General features: G+C 35.1%; 1 protein-coding gene across 1 annotated transcript in view; it reads right to left on the minus strand.

The window, feature by feature from the left end:
* Positions 1–19,246, minus strand: part of LOC137387774 (uncharacterized) — a 67,630-nt gene that overhangs the window by 31,627 nt on the left and 16,757 nt on the right. Inside the window, exons 2-3 of the mRNA XM_068074286.1 lie at positions 14,253–14,366; positions 2,430–2,529 (exon numbers count right to left, since the gene is read on the minus strand). Of these exons, the coding sequence (XP_067930387.1) occupies positions 2,430–2,529; positions 14,253–14,366 (214 nt within the window). The remainder of the gene's footprint in view (positions 1–2,429; positions 2,530–14,252; positions 14,367–19,246) is intronic.

Raw genomic sequence — 19,246 nt, forward strand, 5'->3', positions numbered from 1 at the left:
TATTAATATCTGAATCCAGCTTTAAAAATAATATCAGTCTTTTCTGAAAGGTAGATAAGCTATTTAGCATTGCATATTTAAAAAGCGCGATAACAACGCTAGCTTGTGATAAAACCGCGCTTTTTGAGCTTATTTTTCTCGGCTTCCAGCCCATTTAAACGTCATGTAACAAGCTGCGAGCAATTTTAAATAGTTTATATCTCTTTCATAAAAAGCTGAAATTATTTTACAGGCTGGATTTAGATAATAATGGGTTTTAAGACACCCATCTCTATTATTTTAAATCGGACTAAACATTCCGAACTTCCGTTTCTGAAAAAGCTAGGTTTCGTCACATATTTATGGGCGGAGCTTGTAATGCCGATTGTGTTGTTTTCGAAACGGATATTGAAACGCTTTAAAAAAGCCTAAATGACTTTGAAGGTTAGTGGACTAATCTTTATTTTGAGTACAAAATCGGAATCAGCGTGTCTGATTTACTTAAAAAATTCAATAAAAGTTGTTCGTGACAGTAATGGTTTAAGGGTGACGACTGAGACTAATTAATTTCAAGCATTGCTTGATCTCGCGAAAGTGCGATTGACATTTAGTCCTAGGGCCACGCAACCGCAGGTCATAATTCAATCGATGTGATTTCACTACCTTCATCAACGACAGTACATTTATTGAAGCATAATTAATTAACCGAGAACATGTGTTTGTATTGGTCGGGCGTTAGCACGATCGATCGCGGGCATTGTTGATTATCTAGAATCTTAGTTTATTATTAGCGCTCTCCGGGTTTAACAGCACCGATTGTCACAGAAAAACGCAGCCTCAATGGCAGCGAAAGGGATCGACGACCTAAGGCTAAATGAGAATTATGACGTCACATTTTGAGTACCTGAACCAAGTTTTTTTTGCAGGACGTACTTTTGACACCCGTTTTTCATAGTTCTGTTATTCTTTGTGTATTGAATATAGGCTTATTCGAAAGCCAAGACTCTGATGTATTGAAATATATAATAAAAAATTATGTAATTTATGTGCTTTAATTGATCGTCACCCCTATTTGGCCGCCATTTTGACATTTTTTGATCGTTACAAACAAATAATAAAAAGTTATCAGTAAAAGTGTCCAATAAATGTACTAATAATGATCAATAACAATTAATTTTTTTCGTTGTTTCTGTAGTGGTTGCCATGATTTTAGTGACACTGTACCTGAGAAGGTCGATCGTCACAATCATCAAAACTACACTCTGATTCATGTAAAACATACATGTATGTTCTTGAAGTTTATACACACTGCCTGAAGGATACACAAAACAGAAGTCTATCCCCGCTCACAGACTCAAATTGACACGCGTTTGGCTGTTCAAATTCTAAATACATGCAATATTTGAAGCAAAATAGAGTAGACCCTCACCATACAATATTAGTTCGTTTCAGAGTTGGCATCGTAAAGCAAACATTTCGTATAGAGGGTTATAGAAATCAATAATGAATACCTAATGCAAACATCCCTCGGTAAAAATCATCATAGTTTTATATATAAAAATCATCATCAAGTTTTATATACGTACTGTACATATTAAAAGTTAGTAGCAAAATAATATGTTAACTATATATAACTACCTAAAGTAGCTTTAGTGTATTTAGTGGTTATGACCTGCCATAAAATGTAGCGTTACAATGTTCTATGTGCAGTACGTAACAAATGAAATTGAACTGATTTCGGCGAATAGCATATTGGCATATTTGTTATTTTGACGTAATCAGCACACCAACTGCGAAATTTGAATTTCGAGATAATTTTTTATTGATTTCGTATGGCGAAAAATATTTCGTACGGAGAATGAACAATCAGTGTGTTCCACATAACAGGGCGGAAAAATCTTATAACAGGTTCGTCGTAACCCGAGGGCGCACTGTACTCTCAAGATTTTCATTCAAGTTTTAAATTGGCCAAGTTTGGAACTGTTTGAGTACCGTGGTTCCACTGTCTTTAACATAACATTCATCTGAAAAATTATTATCATTATTATACTTTTTTTTCTGTGAACATACCGCAACCGAGTTCGGAACTGCGGGCTAGAAACTCACAAATAGTTTTTTTTATTAATTTTACCGTTTTAGGTTGATAGCCTCTTTGTGCTTGTATACAATATGCCTCCACAACTATAAACAAAGTATATACTTACCGCAGATAGACACGTTAATATGATGCATATAATTCGTTAGTTATTTTACCCTCACTTAGACTTTGGGAAAATTTGCCAAGTCGCACATCATGTGGATTCAACAACAGCGAGGACAACAGCAATGAGCAACAAGGGCTACACGCAGCAGCAGATAGGGCAGTCCATACATGTATAATAGCCCACAGCTTCAGCTATGGGCCAAAGCTGAAACAGCTAAAAAGCAATTTTATCGGCCATTACACTTACCTCCCTCAGGTTTAATATGAGTCTCGTTGTCAATTTTTCTCTTTTTTTGAACAGGAAGACGAGAGTATTCATCATTCGGCTCGCTGGGAACGAGAGATGACTGCAAAAACAAAATTCATTCCTGCAATATCTGATATTTGAGAAGCTAAACGTTTTCATCTTGTAATTGCGATCGAAAACAATTTTAGATTTTACTGTTGCAATAGAAGCTCAAAACAGAAAAAGTTTTTTTTGTCAGCAGATGTTTTCATATTTGCGTAGTCGACTTACCAACAACTTATATTGAAGATAAATTTGTTACTGTGCAGCAACAAGACTAACACATATTTTATGCATTGCTGAAGGTCACTGTTAGCGGTGGCTCTGTTTTTTCAGTAGAGCATTGGATAAATAACCAACCAATAACCAGGACACCAGCGGTTCAAACCCTCCCTACTGAACATTTTCTGGTCATCCTTTTTGCTGCTAATACTCCTCTCTCATCATGCTCATACATACAACGGTCCCTGATAGAAATTTGGTTGATTTTTTCGAAGGTTTGATTTTTACTACAATATAAGGTTTGATATTTGTCTGTTCGTCTGTGACAATTCACCAAGATTGATTGGTTATAGTCCAACTTGTAGAGTCTCACTGCATGTGTTGATGAGCTTTGAGGTAGTAACTAAACTGGGCAAGCAAAAGCCGTGTCAAGGTCAGTAGCATTGACTTAAGAATTCATACACTTAATTTTCCTCTACTATTTTTTCAGTTTTACTGTAAAAACTGATTATAGAAAATTTCTTCTTAAGTCTGCAAATCATCCTTGATGTTCACTGCTTTACGAAGCTGTGGCTACTTCTTGGTAACTAACGAGTTGATCTTTCAGTGCCGATTTTTTGCGGTTAATAATAATTTTTCAACAAAATCGAACATTTGCAACTATTTTATTGAATCATCAAACTTCGCAGATTTTTACCCATGACCTCATTGTACCGGTCTTCAAATGATCGACCTTTTAGTGACCAGAGAGCTAAAGATATGCCTACTACTGTCTGTTCTGCCAAGTTGAAGGTCAACCAGGCCTATACAAATGTGTTTTTGCAGGTATGGTATAATTAAGATAGTTCTTTTTGATATCATAGCCTACGAGTTCTAGTCGGTGTGAAGAATGTGTGGCTGTGTTGGCAATTATAGCACATTCCATAGTTACTTATTATAGTTGGTATCATGATTATACTTATTATTCCATAATTAGTTACTTTAGTTACATTTTAGTACAAAATTTATTTCTGTGTACATTCCGCAACCAAGTTAGGAACTGCGGGCTAGAAACTCACAAATAGTATATTTTTTTAATTGTACCGTTTTGTAAAACAAAAATAAAAAGTCAAATAAAAGTGCACACTTACAAAATTTTACTTCACTTGCTGCAGTGATTATTTTGGCATTTTTAATGCTCAAAATAAAACGACATGCAGTCGATTTAAAGGGTCTCGTGAAGTTCTATCGACTGAAGGATAAATTTATATCATAATTTTACATTGTGTCCAAATCGTCCTTTGGGATGATCAACCGTATTTTCACCAGGACTACTACTGATGCCATTCAAATTCCATACTTATGACAAACTGAGGAAATGAGGAAACTCAGGTGTGAACATTTACATAATACTCATACACTTGTCAAAATGTAAAGAGTATATGTATTCACAGGGTAAACTCACACCTGTCAAATGGTAGCTAGTGTGAAAATTTACATAATAGATGTATATGGTCAAACAACAATGTTTTCCATACTCTCAGACAGTATTATAAGTTTTCGCTGACAGCCTTATATCATATATATATTATATGTACTAATTTAGAATGGTTTGTGAACAATCCAACAATCTTAAAAAAATATTTCCATGAAGGATGATAGATATTTTATCAAGAACAGTTTTCCATAATTTATGAGTTACTGGACTTCAGCTGGCCATACAGAAGGTTTAAAAATTCTTGAATTCTATGAAATGGACCCGACAAGTTGACTTGCATGTAGATGCTAAAAATACAATCATTGTCGTTAACACTCAAGGCATTGTGTTAATACATGCTCAAGGCTGTGTTCACCATCAATTCTTTGGCCCAGACACTAATTAAAATCTTTTTTACATACTACGGGCCACAATTAAATTTTAAACAAGTGGTAGGAATGACAGAGAGCTATTTTTATTATAATGGTGGGCATTGAGAACCTTGTTTTCTATGGCAACAGCATAATTATCATAATTCACACTGTTTTTCCTGGCTACGAAAATTCGGTCTTCCTGATGATGAAGGAAAATGGCGCACAGTAATTGCCAAACCCGAAAAACAACAGAGGCGCAGTACTTGATGTTTCTTTCCCCACAAGATCAGCCCCAATAAAGGTGCATCTGGTCAAGTATGATGCATAATTACCGATCATAATATTATTTTAATTATCCATAATTAAAAGAATACAGAATAGACATTAACTCACATAATTACCAAGCTTCCATAGAGTGATAGCGTAGCGACAAAAACCCCATGATGGCGCTGCAATGCAATCATGAAAACAGCCACGCTACTCTCATTCTGTCATGACTCAGTGTCACGGTTTGGAAGCAGAACACCCAGTGCGATGCACCATCTTTGCGCTAGGGAAACGACCTTGGCAACCAACGGTTTTGCATTGTGTGTGTACATGACCTCTTAAATATGCAGCCTTTACATGAGGCGCACAACTGTCGCTCTTCTATAGCTCCCTATGGAAACATAATCTGCTTGTCGGTCTAGCGTAGCGCTTCGACGCTGGTGCACCGACACGTCACTAAGCTGTATGGAAACTTTGTTCATGCACTTTGTTCATGTCATGGCGAAAAACAAAAATTGCGGATTCTGGATGGCTAAAATCCTGGGGGATTACTAAAATGTTGACCACCATAAAAACAGTCTCTAATGTGAATTGAGCTTTCTTAAGGTTGTGTAAACCCACAAACAAGGAACTGCATTGAATTATAGAGCTGCAGCCGAGCATACGTTGGTATCAATCTGGTTTAGTGGCTTTTTGACCTAGTCTTGTTGCGTGGCATTTATTAGAAAGCGGCTATGAAGACAGAGACCAGCTATTCCTGAGCAACTCTGAACATAGAAAGCAATAATGACTACAGACGTCAGTTGTCAGAGGAAGTGCCATCCTAAGTGAGTGGGTGTTAAGAGCGTGGGCTTGAGAGGGTCTACAATCAGGACTATCAATTCTCATGAAACATCTTGGTACGAAATAAAGACAACTGCAGCATTTCAGAAGCGATGACAAACCAACATAACAGCATCAGTGATACAAAATCTCATGTCACTGACTGGAAGTTTACTCAAACTGCTCTGAACTGAGAGATAATGTTCAAAGTTCAAACAGGCTCATTCCATTCATGATCTTGCTATTACTGTTTCTCACTGTTTCCTTGACGCGGATTATGTGAATCTGGAGTTGTGTGCACCTTGTGATGAAGTGTTTCAATGGACATTTGCATTAAGCAGATATTTTGGTCAAAAAGATAATGACTTCTATTGCAGAGGTCATAGTTGCTTAAATTGAAACACATGTAAGAATGAAAATTGTGAAAAATGTTTAAAATGGAATAGCTTGCAGGTATTTTCTCGTGCATCATCCACAAGTGCCGTTTCCATTTTTCCCAAGCATGAAACATTCAGTAAAAATTTGTAGAAGTCAAAACTCGCTTTAACTTGCAGATTTTTGCTGTTTTTATCTTGCAGATGACAACAAACTAGCGGACTGACGTCGTCACGGAAACATAGCGTCTGAGCGTGTCAGAGTATTCGTGAATCCTATGACAGGAAGGGATTTTCCAGCACCGGAATTAAAGTTTTATCAGCATATTTGTCACCTAATATGAATAATCAACATTTTATGCTTATAATAGCTTTTGCGTAGCTATTTGCGTTGCTATATTTTCCTTAATAAAAAACGCTACGCATTAACGATGAAAATAGGCAAGTGCAGGAACACTAGCCACATGACAAATCAGATTATATTAAAAGGGATTGAATTATTGAATGCATTGTCAGAAATATTTCATGAACAGTTCAAGTTGATATATTAGTGGCTTCCATATATCCGTTACAAGTGAATATATATTTTGCTATATATAAACTGTTTGTGTGAAGTTCTGTTGTCATTATCTTTTAATGAAAAACCAAGGATGAAATTAGCTTGTCTTCGAAATTAAAAAAGAAATCAATAGAATGAGATACTTGAGCTAATCAAAGATGCCCTTGGTTTGACCTCTATATACCGACATAAACCAATGTGTTTGTTTCAAAATGCCGCATTGACAACGAGTTGGCTTAGCCAAAGACCATTTTGTCAGCGTATGTAGCCAGGCGTTTAGTTCACACATATGTTTATGTGTGAATGTGTAGACCGCATAAATTTGCATATGTTCACAAGTGTCTGTGAACCATATAACGAAATGACAAAAAAAAATTGTAGTTCACTCATAGTGTTCACCCCTCATCATCGACATGGAGCTCATACCACAGAAAGTTACATGTGGTTGGCAAGTAATAAAAGTGGTCTTATTGCTGGTTAAATTATTGGTTATTTCGTCAACATTTGTAGTTGTAATCACAGCTAATAGCAATAGTTTACGGCTATCAATAAATAGTGAATAAAGCAACACTATTGCTATAGGAAACAAGGTAAGGTGTACTAAAACACCAACCTAACATTTGGGGTGAAAAGGTATGAATTTTGTTTGTATAGCCCAAAATTTAAGGGAAATTAGCTGGTGAGGCCTAACCAGTCAACTAACAGTTTTAAAGACCATAAAGCGTCATGAACTGCATGGAGGTGTGACCACTGGCCAGATATGCCCTCCAGCACATAACTTCCATATTTGGCCAGTGGTCACACCTCCAGCTCATTCATCTACAGATTAACCGATTAAGGTTAATCCATTGCTTAACACACTTTGATATGTAGCCGCGGTGATTGTCTAAAAGGACACGCAGCTTCATGCAGATTCCCAGCTAGAAGGCTTGGTAACTGAGGAATGACAAAGACTGAATAGATCCAAGGAATGGTTGACCAAGCGCTACGATAGACCGGTTAGCCAAGTAAGTAGACATAAAGCAGTGGATAAACATGTGGATATTAGACACCAACCCTTTAGATGGCGTCTCCACTTCGCCGACATTTTAGTACTGTCATGTTCACCGACATGTTAGTACTGTCATGTTCACCGACATTTTAGTACTGTCATGTTCACCGACATGTTAGTACTGTCATGTTCACCGACATTTTAGTACTGTCATGTTCACCGACATGTTAGTACTGTCATGTTCACCGACCTGTTAGTACTGTCATGTTCACTGACATGTTAGTACAGTCATGTTCACCGACATGTTAGTACTGTCATGTTCACCGACATGTTAGTACTGTCATGTTCACCGACATCTTAGTACTGTCATGTTCACCGACATGTTAGTACTGTCATGTTCACAGACATGCTAGTACTAACATGCTCAGCCACATGATTAGAACCCTATCCTAACTCTCACTTCTCACCCGTCAATTATATTAGAATCAGAAGCTTTTGCGCTGTTAAAACATTACAGAAAGATCTTACCATAACGATAACAAATAAAATTTGAGGAGAATGGAAAATAGACTGAGAGGTCTACCATCTTTGGCAAATACATAACTTGTGGGAATAAGTTAGAAAAAGCAAGATCATATGGAATGTCAAGAAGGACACAGTGGCTTTCATGTGCATGTAACCATAACGCATAAACATAATTCTTTACCAGAACATCAGTTACTTATCAATCTATACATATAAATCTCAGCGTTTGTCTGTCATCTGTCTGTTATTTGTGTGTCCGATTATAGCGACAAAGTTTTAGGAATTAAAAATCTACCGAACACAGAATTTGGACTCGAGACATTCAAACCGCAAGTCTACGAACAAGCACATGTAACCACTAGGCCAAGCCATTCTTATCATTTTAACTTTTTATTTATACTTATGACGATTGCACACGCTACACGGGTACTTTTTATTATTTACCAATATTACCTTTTGCATTTGTTCTTTGTTCAAAAATCTTTTTAAAAGTCTGTTTTACCATTAGCCTACCCAGTTTTAAAATTTGTATTTTTTAAATGTGCCGTTACACTCCTATTTCTGGTTTTTCCTCAGGCCGATCGCTAAATCTGTAAAGGCTAAATACTTTCACTATGGACAATTGTAGTATCTCGAGTAGGAATAGCCTCTACATTCTTTTCCGTTCGGTCAGACAAAGACAGGCTAATATATCATTTTATAACCAGTTGTACCAATACCAAGAGGTATCAGTATCGTCATATTCAATGCTTTAACGGATAGCTTCTGCTACAACAGTACCCTTTTTATACACAATTTTATGCACTCATTGTTTTTATCAATTCAAAATATTGATGATTTTTATTTTGTTTTCTCAGGTCATATTAATTGTATCAGTATTAAATCCTTTTTCATAGCAATCGCAGCAAAACAGATTTTATCTAGCCATCACTCGTTAATTATTTCAGATTTAAACACCTTTACAGTTGCTTTACTTTTTCTCTTAATTTATTTAGAATGCACAAAAACTTTTCTCATGATATGAAGTTTAACAGTTAAAATATTAACTGTTGCATGTTGAATAAAAATAAATTTTTATGGTAAAAACCTTTTTATTACCCGGGCAACACAAGGCATTCGACAAGTTTTTACTATAATAGGAGTCGCGTTGTCCATTTTTCCAAAACCACAATAAGATCGTTAGGAAGAAAGATTACTCTATACGAGAATCAAAAACAGATTGTCATATTTCAAGCAATGCACACAACTACCTTTACACAACTAAGAATAATTGTGCACATGCGTATTACACTGGACTATCTATCGCAGCGCATGGGAATCCCAGCATACTAGTACCACATTATAGTAAGATCTACTAAACAATACCATCATCTTTTGACCTGACCAGCCTCTTACGAGACTGCCTACATTTGTTAACATATAAAGAAGTAAAACGAGAAGTAAACAAATTAGAGCCCATCATAAAACTAGCCTTAGGTCCTGAGCTTTGTTTCCCTTCATGAATGATGAGCCTTCATAAATATGTGATTTTATTTGTTTGACGTTAAATGAACTGATATGAATGCAAAACATTTGGCATGATAGAAATTGTCTACTCTTATCTACTATCTCCTAAACGCTGTCCATTCAACAAGATGATACAAGTCAGCCAAATGTACATACTTCTCTTCTTTTTGCTGTCTTATGTTTTCCTATTTATTATGTTTCTATTGCGCGAATGATGCGAGTTTGAAATTCTATGTTGAGTAACCGAGTGATAATCACTGTAATGGACATTCGCATGATGCAGATAATTTGTTAAAAATGATAAAGGAAGTCTAAGCGAGAGGTCATAGCGAGACACTCCTGTCTCGCTTGGCAGCATGTTTTCTAGACACAATGAATCATCGTTTAAAAGTATAAGTATTACTTGAAAGTTATCTTCTGTTGCAACTTTTGAGCACGTGCAACTGTTCAAATCGAAATAGGAATGACTCAAGGATGGAAAAATGTGTTTAAAATGCAATAGCTTGCGCAGAATTTACTTGCGCATCTTTGGCAGGGGCCGCTTCCATCTTTCGCAAGCGTGAAACACTTGGTAGAAGTTTGCGAGTAACAAAACTCACTTGACTTGCGCATTTTCGCCGCTTCCATTTTGCGGATAACCTGCAGATGACGCCATCCGGGTCATAGGAACAGTGAGTATCAGCATAAAAGACAACTGGGCTAACAGTCATCCAATATCTAACCATTACTTGGAAGCAACTACTTGACAACTAGGAAGTCTTTTATGAAGAGTGACGCACCAAAAGTCTAAGTAGTCGTAATATGAAATGTGTCTATGCATCCTTAAATGGTTTCATCAGGGTACTACTGGTCCCCCACAGAAGTATCTAAAAACTGGGTTATGATCAGAGAGTTGTAAACTCTCACCTAGCAAAGAGAAGAAAGTGACATTCTTCGTCAAATATTAAAACAATTTGTGAAATCAATATGGGTTTTAATTGATGAAATAGCCTCAGCTTTACAACGCAGGCGGGATACAAAACCTTTAGCCTTTAATTGTTCCGTAGGGAAATTTATTGCAAAGGTTAGTGTTTCCAACCTTTGACACAGTGCCTTATCAAAACTTTATTTAAACATTAAGTACATGGGACACTAAAATATTTTTCCAAGATAGCTATTTATATATAATACTGTTTAGTATTTATTATTAGTTAAATTGTTGCTTATGTATTTTTATCCGGCAACATTCATAGTTTAAGTATGAAATAATAATCATGCTGATCCCAAATAAATGCACTAAAGCTCATGAAATTATACGGCAATTCTTAAGCTCGAAAATAGTCGACATTACAAGGCTGTCATACTCATGGGCTGCTGTGTCAAACAGGTTGTGATTGAATTCCTTGGTGGTTTTCAGAAATACATTCAACCTTACGCTGCTCTCTCCATCGAATAAACAATGCGAATTTGTAGTCATGCCCACCCGGATACAAAACTTTTGTGAAACGAAGTATTACACGGTTTATCATTGCAAGAGTGAGACAATCCTCAGCTGTGATTTTCCTTATCAATGGAAACTTTTAAGCCGCAACTTTTGTAATCAACATTTTAAAAGTATGTTTGCCAAGTGCCACGATGCGTACGTGACATATTCAACATATTAAACGTTCCTTGAGACTATCGATGCGTTGGTCTGCGGCTGGCGTGCCCTTTCCGTGGGAGCTAATGTCAGCAACTACATTTTCCTTTGAAAGCCGCTTCATTATCCCATAATCCTTTTAATTTTAATCAACAGATATAATCTGTTATGCTTAATTATTAGCCAATTAGATAGCTGAGTCAACAAATAGGCCAAAAAAGAAATGGCCAAAACAACATCAAAAACATTGAAAGATGGGAACCTGATAACCAGGCCAGAATATCAGCACTGGTAGCAAAAATATCGATATAGCCAATCTACAGTTACAATACCTTTTGCTTGCTAGGTCAATACGTGACCTGGCCCGGTGAAATGGCCAGTGGCCCAGCGACGCTGCTGTATAAAGTAGTGTGAACATGGGAAGGAAGGTCAAAATGTCACCAACTCCATTTGAACTATATTTGACCTGACTTGAGGATGGATTTTAATAATCACAGTGCCAATAGCCTTAGAATAAGGTCGATGAAGGACAGGGCAAAATACAGTAGGAGTTGGACCCGAGTGAAGAATATTGACTAGAAAAGAGAAAATAAGGCTCAGGTGAGAGTCAAAAACCGAGAGAACAGTTGAAAATGTGATTGCATCAATTTTTACAATGTACCCTCATCATATGATTTTAATCTGTTCCAGTGTTGGCATCATAAGGCAAAAAACATTGTGTTCCACATTATAAGGCGTAAAAATCGCATAACAGGGACATCGTAACCCTGTAAAGTTAGGTATGCCATCAGCTGATTTAGCAGTCTTACCGATGTCTTACCGATGTCTTACCGCTGTCTTACCGATGTCTTACCGCTGTCTTACCGCTGTCTTACCGATGTCTTACCGATGTCTTACCGCTGTCTTACCGCTGTCTATCCAATAAATACATTTCATAAAAAATGGTAATTGTGATTGCACAAGCATGTATTTGAGTTTTACTATTAAATAGATTTAGATTTCAGCTGAAAGATTTGTTGATAGTTTCAGGTTCCGACAGCTATATACTGTAACAAGACGCTTCTAAGGAATTTGGGTCAAGGATGAAACCAATGCCGACCAATCAGTATTAAGCGTATTAAATAAACTTTAGACATCAACCTTCTGGCAGCAACAGGATTCAAAGTGTTAAAATTGATGAATTCAAAGTCTGATTTAAACCCAAAAACTATTTCAGCCCAAAAAGGACATAAAGAGTTTAAATTTGACGCACCATTTGCAAGATAAGTATTTACTGACCACAAATGAAATCATTGCGTTTGAAGCAGTGGTTTTTGAGATATCGGAGCTTTTAAGAACTTCACAAAATTTGATTTTGTGAATCAGTTGCTACACCAAAATGTTTGTTCTTGGTACTAAATTGAAGCCCAGAGTGTGTTTTTTACTAGTAGAAGCGGAATTGTGACATTGCTAAAAAAACGCAAAGAAAAAGAACAAAAGCTATAAAGAAAAAACAAGAAAAAAGCTATAAAAAGGAAAGCTATTATAGATGGTATATATACTACATGACATACTACTAGGTGCTGCCAACCCTAATTTAAGCTATTCTCTGACAAATTCTAGTATATTTTGCATAATCATTGTTACTCACCACTAATGGCTTTATCATAATTATGTTTTACCTTTCTCTAGTTCTTTCACAGATTGCTGTCTACATTTACTTCCAATCTCCCTGTCTACATTTACTAATGAATAAAATACTATTAGTAATGCAATATATATATTTATTTTATTAGCAACAATTTTATTTCAAATGAAAATGTTTTCCAAATTATGCTATACCAAAATCATTAAACAACAAAAAAGGGCAACAGTTAGCCAATAAAGTAAAATAAATGGTTTGACAAATAGTGTTTAAAATACCGTTTTCTGCTAAGAGAAGGGATATTAGATGGAAGATTGTTAAAGCAGCTAGCAATGATATTTTCAAAATAATTGTTAGATGCTGTATGCAATAGGTAAAATGTGTTGAAAACCTGTAACTGAGAGAAAAAATGAGGACAAAAAGGTTTAAAAAAAAGGTTTAGTGCTCGGCTTACTTTTCGTCAGAGAATATGAAAAATTTGGATTCTAAAAGTACTAGATGAATTTAACTTGATATCAGGGCAAACTACATGTCTATGTCTATGTCTATGCTTACATGTCTATGCCATTTTTATCATAAACTAGCTGTACAACCCGGCGTTGCCCGGGTAACAAAAAAGTCTTTGGTCAGAAAATTTATTTATATTTAACATATAACAACATTTGCCATTCTAACTTTTAAACTTCATATCATGAGAAAAATGTTTCGTGCAGGTCAAATAAATTAAAAAAAATAAAACGACTAAAAAAGTTTAGATATAAATGTGAAATAATTAGCAAAAATAGTTTAATTAAGTCGGTTTTGCAACAATTACAATAAAAGATGATTCAGTAATGATACAATTAATGCGAACTGAGAAAACAAAATGAAAATCGTGAATATGTTGAATTAATAAAAATTCTTGAATACAACCATGCTGGTATATATACTTCTTGATAGCGGTACAGATGTAAAAATGAGATATCGTACTGGCTTTGTCTGATCGAACGGAGAGATAATGTCGAGGTTCTTTCCATGGAGACAATATAATTGCCTGCGTGAGAAGAATTGGCCTTGACCTCAGACATAGTAATTGAACCGTGCAAAAAATATTCCGCATTGGTAAAATAATCAGCGTGCACTATAGCTATATCTATAGCCGGAATGACACACATACTTTGAGAAATATATATATATATATAGATGTTGGGGCGGCAAGTCTAAGGAGATGCATATTTTAACTAAAGGGTCAAAACTTTTCGGGAAAAAAAGCCTGTGAGTTTAGTTATGACTACGAACAATAAATGCGGTGAGATTATCAACATAACCTTCTTTTCGCTCATAGAATCGAGGCTTTTGCTCCGTACATGGCACATCGACCATCATTCTAACTCAGTTCACTCATTTGATCATGACTTTGATAACTGACACTCTTATTTTTTCATGTGACGCAATTGTATCACTTACCTCTGCACCGTCTTCACTGCAGCAATTGTCATTGTCCTTTCTGTCTTCATGATCGTCTATTACTTTTATGGTTGATTTTCTAAAGTCGGGTCTGTTTAGAGCCCTCAGTAAAGTCTGCAAAAAAGAATTATGCTATTTTGTTAAAACAAACTGGGCATCATCACATACGAAAAACAACTAAAAGTTCCAGTAAAAACTCTAATTAAACGCCACCTCTATTTGAATGTCACTATACACGAAGGGTTGAAAAATAGAGCTCTATGGCATTCAATTAGAGGTTTTATGGTAGTAAGAACTTGAAGTGCTACTGTTTTTGACTAAAAATGATCCTCTAAAAGTTTGTTGTTCAAAAACATAAAGTTGTGATATTTATCTATTGGTCACTTTATGAGATCGACCGCTTCATTAGCCCTGTTGTGAGTAATGAAAGTCAACGATGTACAATCGGTATAGATACGTTACTACGGTTGTGTCAAGGTCAGTAGCATGAATTGCAAAATGTTGTAAACATATTTTGCCTTTTTTTACTCACTTTTACTTAGTTTCTTGAATGAGATGTATTTCCTTATTGGGATGGTCTTGAAAACTTCACTATAAAAATTTTATTGATTCACATATTATTGGTTTTTAATACAGTCAAACCAACGACTTATGATCACTTCTGCATACAGTCTTTTCGATATCTAATGATGTCAAATTGAAGCGAATATTTTTATATACCAGAAGTATTTTAATAGCGTGTGGCACTTGAAGTTTCTCAAAACATTGTAGTTTTTAAATTAATATAGCTATACAGATAGTTTTACATATTCTTGTTTGTATGTTTGAACAACATTAAACAGTGATTGATACCTTCCTTTTAGACAATCATACCGTGACCTACATGCTTGCGGCTCTACAGCCAACTGTTAGAGTGTGGGCGGCTGACCAGATCAAGTACAGTCATACCTTGAGCTACAAACTTGCGGCTCTACCGCCAACTGTTAGAGTGTGGGCGGCTACCCAGATCAAGTACAGTCATACTTTGATCTACAAGCTTAATACGCTCTAGGACTGAGCTCCTACGTCGATTCTTTCGAATCCCTAGGCGATAATTCCTATATAAAATAACTAAATACAAATCAATATGTTTCCACCCTCTGAAAAAAGGTATTACGATGGAAATATGTGTTTTTATTGTTCTAATTTACCAATTCCAAGTAACAAATACACAACTAGTGGTTATGTTCTACAATAGAATGTAACATTATTATGTACAGTACTGTATGGTTTTCTAACTTTTGTGATAGACGTAGTGGCTACCGGTAGCATGAAAAAGACTTGATGACAACACGTTCGGTACACTACACTTTTGTGATGCTTAATATAACATAAACTTTAAATTTAACTAAAATGAATTTAGCTTACTAAACATACTTGAGAAAATGATCTTTAATCTTACTAAACTTTATATCTTTAATCTTACACTAAACTTTATATCTTTAATCTTACTAAACTTTATATCTTTAATCTTACACTAAACTTTATATCTTTAATCTTACACTAAACTTTATATCTTTAATCTTACACTAAACTTTATGTCTTTAATCTTACTAAACTTTATATCTTTAATCTTACACTAAACTTTATATCTTTAATCTTACACTAAACTTTATATCTTTAATCTTACTAAACTTTATATCTTTAATCTTACTAAACTTTATATCTTTAATCTTACACTAAACATTATATCTTTAATCTTACTAAACTTTATTTCTTTAATCTTACTAAACTTTATATCTTTAATCTTACACTAAACTTTATATCTTTAATCTTACACTAAACTCTATATCTTTAATCTTACACTAAACTTTATATCTTTAATCTTACACTAAACATTATATCTTTAATCTTACTAAACTTTATATCTTTAATCTTACCAAACTTTATATCTTTAATCTTACTAAACTTTATATCTTTAATCTTACACTAAACTTTATATCTTTAATCTTACACTAAACTATATATCTTTAATCTTACTAAACTTTATATCTTTAATCTTACACTAAACTTTATTTTAGTTTTGTCTTTGTTTTCATTTTTGTTTATGCCTTGCCGGTTTGGCGCTGTTTACCCCATTTCATTATCACTTTTAGCAGGCCGTTTTAAAACTTTTTCAAACTGATTCGACGAGAAAGACCTAGCGATGCTGTCCTTGAAAGCGGCCTCTCGCATAAGCGGCCACATCGAGAATTGTCTCGAATGCTTGTTTCTATATAATGGAGGAGCAGTGGGTCAGTGGTTAGTACGCTGTCATGTAATCAGTAGGTCAGGGGTTCAAATCCCAGAAGGACCATTAGTGGTGTTAGGAAGAGCATCCAATCACAATTGTTCCTGAAATAAATCTCATGAGCAAATGGTCACAGTATATTTTGTGCAAAATATACTGTTTGTGTACATAGAAAAGCAAAGTAAAGACAAGATTAGGTTAGGCTGGAGGCTTCCAATAGTAATATATTTTTGCACCAAGTTAATATAGTTAATGCACCAACATGTAATCAGTAGGTCAGGGGTTCAAATCACAGAAGGAACATTAGTGGTGTTAGGAATGGTATCCAGCCACAATTGTTCCTGTGCCAAACCCCACGTGTAGATTGTCACAGTACATTTACAGTAGTTCCAGGATAAATTTGGTTTGGAATAAAGTACCATACATGCAGCAGAGAGGAAATAAATCTTGATAAACAAATTAAATTAATAAATTTAATTTGTTTTCTATTTCAAATCAAAAACTTGTTAGAAATTTTGGTCGTATCTCAAATTTCTCAGATGTTGGGACACTCGTATGTCGAGCAATAATTGTAGTAATAAAATCATGAATTCCAAGAAGACGAGCAAAGTTGGTGAAAAAAGGAGACAATGCTTTCTTTTAGAGCGTAAATATTCCATGTTTGCTAATTATTAATTTATTAATTTAATTTCTCACATAAAACTGAGTCGCTTACATTGGTTTTTATACAGTTTTATATAAAGCACCCAGTTATTAAATATTATATTCTGTTGCTAGATATTTTTATTGCTGTTTTTTGGGCTATAGAACGAATTAAACAAATACAGTTTACTCTTCGATAAATATCAACTTCATTTACAACAGTTTTAACATTTACAAGAAAATCTCAGAACAGATTATTATCATATATATCAAGTTTTGACTGCTTACCGGCATTCTATCGATTATCTTTGTGTTATGGACATCGATCGATGGTAGGCAGCTATAACCCATACTGAGCTGTGTTACTGGTACTATACGTTGACATTTAACTAAAGGGCAACTGAGAAAAGAGTACAGGAGGGTAGGGCAAAAATTAGTTGCAGATATGTTATTCTTCGGCTGTAGTTTTGCAGAAATATTTAAATCTTTCACTATCAAATTAATTTCTTTACCAGGACATAATTACCGTATTTTTTAGACTATTAACCGCTACTTTTTTTAGACATTTTCAGCCATGCAACTTATTTAGAGGCTGCGGCTAATCAGTGGTTTTTTCTTTCATCGGTAGGGTCACATTGACCAGAATCTCTGGTGATCGCGCCGCTAGCGGTGAAAGAAAAACGGAACAGAGCCTAACGGTATTGTTCCGTTTTAATCAGCAAAGTTGTTGCCGTGTTAAAAAGCACTGTTATGAGTTCTGCGGCCTATACAAAAGCTGCGGCCTATGTATTGTTTATTATCGATTTTTGGAAAATAAAGCAGATGCGGCTTATATAGGGGTGCGGTTAATCGTCCGGAAAATATGGTACATTTATGAATGTATTCGGTAAAACCTAATATTTGACAAGGGCGCGTAGAAATCGTCATAGCTCTTTAACCACACGGTCTATGAAAAGTATTTTGATTCCAAATTATTCACCATAAAATTTTACATCAGCTGGTACCATGAAAAACAACAAATGCATTGCAGAATGAGAACGAACACTTTTTTAACTATTGTTGAAAGTACCGAGGGCGTGTCTGTCAGACGATTTACCAATATTATTATAGTTTAAGGCATTATTATTGTGAAGGATTTTCCCTAATACTTTTATATTACTACACCTTCAAGAACTCACGGGCTATAGTTTAAATGCTGTCAGATTAATATTAACCCTAATATTTAAATAGGCCTAGATAGCTACACTAAACTGTGATGAACAGTGTTAGCATAGCCACATAACCCTGAAAGGATGACTTTCGGGTTATTGATATTGCCCACAGCTACACTAAACTGTGATGAACAGTACTAGTGTAACCCCATAACCCCGAAAGGATGACTTTCGTGTTATAATTGCCACTTCAATAACGTAGTCCTATGTAATTGAGACAATCAATTGACATAGGATAATCAACTTGACATAGTGATATGATGACTATGGAAAGTTGTACAAACTCAAACAATATCTGAGATAATCAGATATTGATAGACCAACGCTGTTCGGTGATAAGCCGTTACAGCCTAGAATAGCATAGCATGCGGCTAAAATCTCTTATCCACAATCTAGATTGATAGATATAACAACAAGCTTAATTTCACAGGTTATAATTCCTTTTATTTACTGATTCAGACTAAAACATACCTTGAATATAGAATAAGGCTTAGAATATATTCAGATAAGAGCAGGAAAAAGACTGAGTAAAAATAAGGTAACATATTATTATATACCTTCTAAACATAAATGGTAGACCAATAAACTTAAAGTTTCTATATACTTGGTCCAATCATTATCCTTTCACGTGTAGGCTGTAGTTCCGGAGTCAGCAGAAATTCCAAGCTGACCACCGTTCTTAGCAAACAACATGATTCATAATTTCGTAATTCAAGTCTACCGGTTGTTTGTCATGAAGAAGGCAAAATTCTCAGCCAAACAAAAATGGCCAACATATCGCAGATATTATATATAAATCCATTACACAGCCCCTTCCTTTAAATGACTTAATTAAAAAAAGGCATTTTAAATCGAGATAATATACAACAGTA

Source organism: Watersipora subatra, chromosome 2 (assembly GCF_963576615.1).
Source record: "Watersipora subatra chromosome 2, tzWatSuba1.1, whole genome shotgun sequence".
NCBI classification, from domain to species: Eukaryota; Metazoa; Bryozoa; class Gymnolaemata; order Cheilostomatida; family Watersiporidae; genus Watersipora; species Watersipora subatra.